Genomic DNA, 9,333 nt, shown 5'->3' with positions numbered 1-9,333 from the left:
CTGTGAGACCCAGATGCTACTGCCCTGCCTGCAGGTCGGCTGTTCAACTCTTCTCTCAAGAACACTGGCCATCCCAAGAGCATCTCAATAAACTGAAAGAGCTTCCTCCTTTCAATTAAAAGGTAGAACAAGTTGGACTTGTGCAGCCTGCAACCAAGAGTGTCCTAATGTCGCCGAATACAACCCCTGACTGAAATACAGTCCTCAGCGTCCTTTAGTTTATCTATTAAACACCACTATGAAAAAACACCTTCCCTCCACCGCTTCCTCCCCTCACTTCAAAGAAGCAATATTCTGAAATTACAAACAAGAGATTCAACTTAATAGAGGGGGACACTGTGAGGGAACAGTTTACTCCGCAAAAGTAATGATGGCATCCTTGGTGGAGAAGGTTTGCCGTGAGGTTAGATACAATTATGGAGAGTTCGGGATGAATCTTTCATTCCTGACATGGAGGGAAAGACCTCTTACTGTGAGCCTGGCTCCCCTGGAGAGGTTTCAATCTTTCTTAGAAAGTACAATCAAGTCCTGGGAAAATGAAAAAGGAATAAATTTGAAGTTCTCCTGAACAGTTTTCATAGAAGATCCAACAGTGGCTGTAACTTTTGTTAACGCTTCCGTAGCAGTGATTTAATGAAAAGTGATATGAACTCACCACTCTAATAAAGGGGTCTTCCTTCTTCCTTTTCAAAAAATTTCCTAGAAGGAACTTTGGCTGGCTGATGTTTATCACCTTAGTAGATAAATATTTGTTGAGTGAATGAAAATCAAATACAAAAAGACACAAATACAGGAAAGTTACACTCTGATCTCTCTGTTTTACTCCTGTAGTAACAGTGCCCGACACAGAGGCCTTGTTTAAAAAGATGGGTTTTATTATTATTCGTATGGGGAGGTCAACAGATCAGGAGACGACTGCCATCGAAAAGACAGTTTATTATTCATAGACCCCAGGAGGGGGCAGCCACGCTGTGCAGGACCACGTGGGAAGGCAGAAGGAGCGAGGGTACCTATGGGCAAGAACCTTGACTGTGGCTTTTCCTGGAAGAAGAGGCAGGGTAGGCAGCTGAGTGGACTTAGGATTGGCTACTTTGAATCATTTCATTTGGTTTATGATTAGCTATTTTGAGTAATTCCAATGGAATTACTGGATTAGCTACTTTGAATAATTTCAGTAGGTTTCGGATTGGCTACTTTGAATCATTTCAGTGGTTTTAGGATTAGCTACTTTGCATAATTTCAGTGGGTTTAGAATTGGCTACTATGCACCATTTCAGCAGGTTTAGGATTAACTATTTTGCATAATTTCAGTGGGTTTAGAATTGTCTACTTTGCATTAAATTCAGTGGGTTTCGGATTGGCTACTTTGAATCATTTCAGTGGTTTTAGGATTAGCTACTTTGCGTAATTTCAGTGGGTTTAGGATTGGCTACTTTGAGTAACTCCAGTGGGTTTAGGATTGGCTACTTTGAATCATTTCAGTGGGTTAAGGATTAGCTACTTTGCATAATTTCAGTGCGTTTAGGATTGGCTACTTTGAATAATTTGTGCGTTTAGGATTGGCTACTATGCATCATTTCAGCAGGGTTAGGATTAACTATTTTGCATAATTTCAGTGGGTTTAGAATTGGCTACTTTGCATTAAATTCAGTGGGTTTAGGATTGGCTACTTTGAGTAATTTCAGTGGGTTTAGGACTGACTGCTTGCATTAATTTCAGCAGGCTCTGGCATGTGTGGGTTGTCCTTAATTCTCCGATGCCCTGGGGTGATCAGGGCTGGGGAATTTCTGCCTGGGGTGTGACAGCCCATAAAGGAGGTGGCTGGGTGTGGCTCTGGATTGGCTGGTTTGTATAGGAAAGGTGTACTTGCAGGCTAGTCCTTCACTATCTCTAGAAAATTTACTATTTTTAGACATTGGCCAGCCCTGGGAGGGGCAGTCCCTCCAGGGTCAGGAAGGCCCCAAAATTCTGTCAAAGCATCAGAAAAACATGGTTAAATATAGGCCTTTGCTCCATAAAAATCATGATCTTTAATTCTCTTCTAATTCTAATATAATTCTTTATTATTATTATTATTATTATTATGCTTTAAGTTTTAGGGTACATGTGCACAACGTGCAGGTTTGTTGCATATTCTAATATAATTCTTAATTCTATTGTTTTCTTGGCTATGACATTAATTTTATTGATTATTTAGTTTAAAAGGCTAATGGCGTGTATTGAAGGAAAAGTAATGCAGTAACATGACTTGAATTATTTTTAAAATATATTTTAATATTTCGTACCTCAGTATTAATCTGTATTTTCTGTGAAATGACAGAAAAATTCATTGTAAGATTTTGCTTTTGTGTTTATTTTGATTTTGAGTTGAGTTTCAAGTAATTTTTATAGCTTAGTGTTCAAAGATTACTTTCAATTTTTAGTAATGGGTTTATTGCATTTAAAGTGTTTTAACCGAAGACTTAGAATAAGAAGAAAGGCTTAAGCTACACTTCTGTAGCCTACAAAGTTATTGAGCAAAGGTGGCAATAATTGTTTGCCTGATTATTATTATTACTCCTTGCCTCTTAATTTTGGAGAATGCATTATAGCCTTTCTATTAAACTTCAATACTTATAAAAACAATGTACTGATCCTTTCTTATAAATATTTATAAGTTCTTAGCAGGAGCTACCTAATATGGTTCTGATGGTTCTGTGAGAGGCTGAACACACTCAATGCCTGTGGGGTTTCCTGAATGGAGACTAGCTGAGGTATTTTAACTGGCATAAAAACATCTGGTCTACAACATCAAATCACTCCAACATTGATATCATCATGTTTTAATTTTTTCTGAGTAGTCAGGTCAATGAACTTAGTGCTAAAAAAAGGAGGGAAAATGTACCAAATGACTTTGTCATTCATTTTCAAGGAAACCAGTTATTTATTCCATCACTCTATGGCTTCCTCTTCCACACTCTTGGGTCTCTGTGCACCCTTGTTGAACCTTATGACAGAGGTTAAGAAGGGATTTTCTGAGGGGGAAGAGAATCATAACCAATGTTTACAGAGCTCTTCCTATAGACTAAGTGGCTCACGTGGATTGTTGTGAATCCTCGAAATCCTTGGGCAGGTGTTGCTATTCTCTCTCCTTCACAAATGAGCAGTAGAGGTTTAAGGTTATCAACTTGTCCAAAGTCACACAGGAACTCCAGAGCCCGTGTTCTGGACCATGTGCATACTTCTTCAGGTGGTTTTTCATCTACTTTTATGATACTGTAGTGCATGATAAGCATGTGAGTTGTATTTGGAAGGTATAATAAAGTGGACACTAAGGCAACCACCTCCCAGCTTCAGATAAACATCACCACCAATACCTCTGCAGTCTTGGGGGCCCGCCTTCCACTCCCACCTGGTACAGGCCTTATCTCCGGAGCCTCCTACCAACACCTGCTGCACTTCCCCCACTGGATTCTGTGCTGCACACAAAGGCTAGGCTCATTTTCCTTAAAAAACCAAAAAACAAAAACCAAACTCCTTACGCCATGGGGATGGCCCCCTTAGGGCATGTTCTGAACAAGGGACCTATGCCCAGAAACAACGCACACATCTATGACACTCTGCAAATGATTTCAATGTTTGGCAGACTTCCTCAAACTCATGATTTATCATTAAACTGGGACAGTTGGGAGTAAAAGGGGGAACTATCTAGTAGTCACACTGGGATAGCGGGATGGTGGGGCCATCCTGGGCAAACAAGTGGCACAGTCACCTTGACTTCATCCCTGGACTCTCGTAGCTCTTCCCGTCACATTGCCCAGAATGCTCTCCTCCAATCATATGGCCCACTGACTGTCCTCATAATGATCCCAGCTTGATGGAGTGGTTATGACATCGCCTTCCTGAATAAGATGAGGGTTCTAGCTTGGTTGGAGAGCATAGTATAATGCTTACTAATCAACACCCATCCATTAGGATCTGGCTGACATTCACCTCTCCCATCAAGTCTTCTGACTGTACCAATGCAGTCTTCTCTCCTTTCACAGACGGTTTTAGCACAGGCTGTGTGCCTGGCTTGCATGCCGTCATAGCCGGCCTGGTATTCTTCCACAGTGGTTCAGAGCACTGGCTCTGGAGCCGGGATCCTAGGTTCCAACCTGGCTTGGGCACTCACTAGCTCTAGGACTTTGGGAAAGTTACTGAACCTCTCTGAGCACTAATTTTCTCAATATCTACCTCATAGGGTTGGCTGAGAGGATCGAATGTGTTACGTGTATTTAGAACAGTATCTGGAACAGAATAGGAGCTATAGAAGCATTAGCTCTCACTGTCGCCTTAAGGCAATAATCTTGTCAAATGCCTATTAAAAAAAAATAGCCCCTAGAGAGCCCTTCCCAATGTATGCACACAGTGTGTGTCAAAAATACTTCCCAACAGGTATTTCCCACAAAGGTGTGGGATGTCTGAGAAGCTAAGTGCTCCTGTGGTTAACAAACCTGGTGACAAAGGAGACTGTGTCAAGCCTGAACAAAGGAACAAGAGCTCCGATATACTTTAATCCTCTTCCCTGGAGGCCTCACATCAACACTGTCCACAGTCTAGTTCCTGTTACAGCTGGAATGGAGCAGATGGCCGGTGGTTTTACACTTATCTTACTTGATCGTCACGCAAGGGCAGATGGGGCTGGTAGGACAGAAAATGACCCCAATTTGACTCAAAGAAATTGAGACTCAAGGGGTACAGTGGCCTGCAAGGTTACAAGCCAGTATTTCCTCCAGACGTCACGGGGAAAGGCACCTGTAACATCCGCCTCTCCTGGAGGCCGCTTCTTGGTCATCACTGATGTCCCTGACCGCTGTGCCTGGCTTGCTGTCTTCCTATCACCGCTCACCACCCCCTTTGCTGGCTCTTCCTCCTTCCTCCTTTAAACTTGATGGCTGTTTCTCCAGTTGAGCCTTGGCCTTCTCCCTGCCCAATCCTCTGTGCTGATCCAGCCCACGTTTCAAATTCCCCTTCCATGCAGCAGCCTCCCAAATCTGTCAGCAGGCTGACCCGTCGCCTGAGTCACAGCCCTCGTTTCCAACTGTTTCAAGCATCTCATATGAGGTGGTCTCAAACACCTGAAACCCGAGCCGACCCCTCTGGTGTCTCCTCCTCCTCCCACCAACTTTTCTTCCTGTCTTCCTGGCTCTTTGCATTCCCAGCAGCCGGTGGATCTCATACCGAATACCCGCCCCCAGCTCTCCTGCAGCCAATCAGCTATCGCACTTGGTCCAGGTGAGAGTGGCAACGTTTCTCACACCTACTTCCTTTCTGTTCCCTGCACTGGGTCCCATCCCCTCCATGTACAATAGCTGCCTGGCAGGTCTCCTCCTTCTAGCAACTCCCTGCTCCTGCAGTCCCTCCGTTACCTTCCTGATGGGGAGATCCTCAAGACTTTTCCCAGGAGCTCGGGGTTCCTGAGGCCCAGAAGAAGGTGAGAGTTAAGGCTCCGATTTTGTTGTTATATTATGCACTATGACTCTACTTAATATATATATAGTTTTTAAAGATTGCTAAAATATAGTTTAAAAACACAGTTCTAATTTCAACCCTCATCTGTTCTCTCAAAGGAGAAAAAAATTCCCCTTTGGCAGTGCAGGAACATCACCATGAATTTCAGGCCCTCCAGAAACCCACCTCAGCCTCCTTCCCAGCTGGTCTCCACAGGGACCTCCTCCCTCCCCAGCAGTGCCCTGGCCCGCCTGGCTTCACTCCCTGCACACTTCCTGAACTTTCCTTCCTCCTTTCTCGCCATTTCCTCCATCTGTACTCCCACCCTCTCCTTCCATGGCCTCTTTTTTCCCCACCACCTCCTCCTCAGAGTGCTACTGTCCTTAGGGCCCCCTTCCTCAGCTCTCCTCCTGGCACTGTACGAGCAGCACTCCAGGTCTCCCGTTAGACTTGAGGACTTTGTCTCCTCCACGATACCAACAGTAGCTGATGCAGGGCCAGATGGCATATACTTCAGGCAGCTCTGCACTGCCCCAGGACACCAGGTATGGCAAGAGCTCAGCAAGTGGGCGATCCGTGCCGGCAGGGCTGCCCGCCATCCCATCTCAGCACACCCATGCCACGTGGGGGAACCACTTGTCACTTCTCTCTTGTCAAAGTGGTAAAAAGTATACTCCAGCAGATACAGGCTAAATCAACACCACCGACCAAAATCTGCCACAGACAATTTCACTAGAGAATGACCGCCACACAGAAAAAACCCCAGAAAGTATTTTCTACAGTTTCATCTGAAATGAAAAGGGCACTGCGTACCGCAGGGTACTGGGTACTCACTCTCACTTGTTCATCACCATGTTATTTTATTTTATCACATAAAGGATTTGATGTGTATATACATGTCTCAGAACTTATTCAAGATTATTTTAAAAAGACACTTACGAAGAAATCAGTTGCATACAACTCTTTATATAAAGGATAATTGAGCATTGAGGGTCTAATTCTTGAAGCGATATTTTTACTTAAAATAACTGCATTGAAATGGATTTTTTTTTTTTTTTTTTTTTTTTTTGAGACAGGATCTGACTGTTACCCAGGCTGGAGTGCAGTGGCACAACCTCGACTTACTGCAGCCTCTGCCTCCCGGGTTCCAGCGATTCTCCCACCTCAGCCTCCCGAGTAGCTGGGACTATTGGCGCATGCCACCACACCCGGCTAATTTTTGTATTTTTTGGTAGAGATGGGGTTTCACCGTGTTGGCCAGGCTGGTCTCAAACTCCTGGCCTCAAGTGATCCACCTGCCTCAGCCTCCCAAAGTGCTGGGATTACAGGCGTGAGCCACCACACCTGGCTTCAAATGGGTTTTAAAGTACCCCTGTTACCAACTGCCCCTTTCCTCCCTCAAAAACCTACTGCACAATTGCATTAGAGTTAAAATGCCAAAGTTTCTTCATTTTAAGGTACTTTAGAAATCCTAGAGCAAAACTCAACTGAACGCTTAGCTATGACTGAGGAGTCTCACTCCTGGCCAAACACCTATGTGTGATCTTTCATGCCAAACCATGGTCAATCATAAAGACTGCCTGGTGGGCCTCACGGGGGCAAGCTACACTTCCCACACCTGACTTGTGCACAGCCAGTGCATGACAGGTCCTGGGGGCCACAGTCAAGGACTCAGCCCACCTCCCCGCAGCCCGTGCTCTTCCAGAGCTATGGGCACTCCTGGCTGGGTGCCTTCATTCAGAGGGATCTGTTCCCTTCATGCAAGTCCTCCCTCAGGCACCTCAGCTGAGACTTCCTGGGGAAGGGAAGCTTGAAGCCACTTTTCTCCATATCTGTGCTGATCCAAAATGGAATCCACAATTGTTTCAATAAAGAAACTGTGGCATATATAAACACAATGGAATATTATTCAACCTTGAAAAAGGAGATCCTGCCATTTGCCACAATGTGGATGAACCTAGAGGATACTATGAAGTAAGCCAGGAACAGAAAGATAAGTAGTGCAAGATCTCACTTAGCTGTGGGGTCTTAAAAGTCAAATGTATAGAAGCACAGAGTAGAATGTAATCACTGGGGGCAGGGGGTGGAGGAAGGTGAGATGCAGGTCAAAAGGTATGAAGCTGCAGTTACATAGGATGAGTAAGTCTAGAGACCTAACGTACAACATGAGGACAACAGTGAATCATACTGTATTGTATGCTGGAAATGAGAAGAGACCTTAGATGCTCTTTCCACACACCCACACCTGGGAAACTATATGAGAGCTACGCTAATTTGCCTGACTGCAGTAATCACTTCACTCTGTAAATGTATATCAAAACATCCTGATGCATACCTTAAAAATACACAATAAAAAGATTTTTAAATACCCCCAAAACAAAACTGATCCAAAATAGGGGGCAGGGGTGCCTTCTTTGCCACAGCCTTGCTCGTATTCCTGCAGCGAGTGAGCACAGACAGGCTCGACTGTGCCTTTCACTTGGCTGTTGTGTATACCAGCACCTCCCACACCTGGCAGCTCAGCTCCCTGGCTCTGCTGAGCTCCTGACCGACTCAAGTTACTTCATTCTTCTGAGCAAGCACTCTCACTTCTCATTTTGAAAATACATGGTGACAATTGCCAAGTGGGGAAGCAACAGAATCAGGGGAAATGAGTCTAGCTCTAGCATTGAAAGTACCAACAGTATGGCTCTGGTTGGTTGCTTAATTTGGGGGGCTAAGCCTTCTTGTCTGCAAAATGAGGTAACTTGACTAAATTTTGCTGAATATTCCTTTCAGGTCTAATATGCCAGATTCTATGAATTATGCTTCTTAAAACTATACTCTGAAAAAGTTAAAAAAATAAAGCGGCAGAATGAAACTAACATTCTTTATTTTCCTTTTATTTTTTAAAGGTCACCTTTACAAAGTAGCATTTAAAAATAAATCCATGTCACAGCTCAAAGAAATTTCTGACAGTACTGCCCTCATGCTGGTCAGCCATTATTTACTGTGTGTCTGCCACATGTCGGCACATATATATAGCTCTTCCTCTCCTTTCCTGGGAGCAAACCCTTAGCGTTTCTTCCACGTAAACTTTCTGCGGGCTCCCTCTTGGCCTGGCTTCTTCCGTTCCCTCACACGTGGATCAGTAGTAAGCAGTCCAGCTGCAGCATAAAAAGAGAAGCCTTTAGGAACCATTAATATGCATGTTGCACAGAAGAAAAGCAGGTTCATAAATTTATAGGTACTGTTGTCTGAGAAAAAAAACTAGAGGAAAGCAACCAGACCAGTAATAATTTACCAGCCCAGTATCAACCTCATGATGGCAGTTTGCTTCCACTGTTTCAGGATATTTTTCCAACCTCTGAGACAAACACAAGTTACATTATTTAAACCTGCTTTCCTTAAATTATAAGAGTCATGGCTCCCTTTTGGTTCTTAAGCTTGCTCAACCTAAGTGAGATAAAGCTGCTCTTGTGTGGGCGGTCACTATTCACTGTAAGGGAACTTAACCTGCACACTTACTATTGCAGAGGACAGAGTTTTAATGGAGACAAGAGGCAGAGAAGAAAAACTTACTGTAAAGGTGAAGTATGAGAAAGTACTTAGATACCATCTATTAACAGTTTACATGAATATGCATATACATACAAATATGACTTGTCAAACATTTAAAAAAGGAAACTTTCATTATTTTAATTTATGCCATAATAATATTCCCTGTTTTTTTGTTTTAGAATCTCAAAAATAAGTTTTAGAGTTGTATTCTCAGCACAGGCAGTTTCTTCTAGAAGAATAAAGTCAGTTTAAACGGGAAGCTTTCATTCTCCCAATCATCAGGAGTGATTATGTTTCTAGGCAACTGCTGGGGTTACTCTT

General features: G+C 43.6%; 1 protein-coding gene across 1 annotated transcript in view; it reads right to left on the bottom strand.

The window, feature by feature from the left end:
• Nucleotides 1–8,338: 8,338 nt before the first annotated feature.
• The window catches only part of MRPS9 (mitochondrial ribosomal protein S9), a 59,747-nt gene continuing 58,752 nt past the window's right edge, over nt 8,339–9,333 (bottom strand). The window contains exon 11 of the mRNA XM_004031540.3: nt 8,339–8,618. Within this exon, the coding sequence (XP_004031588.3) occupies nt 8,527–8,618 (92 nt within the window). The 3' untranslated portion in view covers nt 8,339–8,526. The remainder of the gene's footprint in view (nt 8,619–9,333) is intronic.

Source organism: Gorilla gorilla, chromosome 12 (genome assembly GCF_029281585.2).
Source record: "Gorilla gorilla gorilla isolate KB3781 chromosome 12, NHGRI_mGorGor1-v2.1_pri, whole genome shotgun sequence".
Taxonomy (NCBI): domain Eukaryota; kingdom Metazoa; phylum Chordata; class Mammalia; order Primates; family Hominidae; genus Gorilla; species Gorilla gorilla.
Note: the sequence above shows the minus strand (reverse complement) of the source record. Positions and strands in the feature narration are given on the sequence as shown.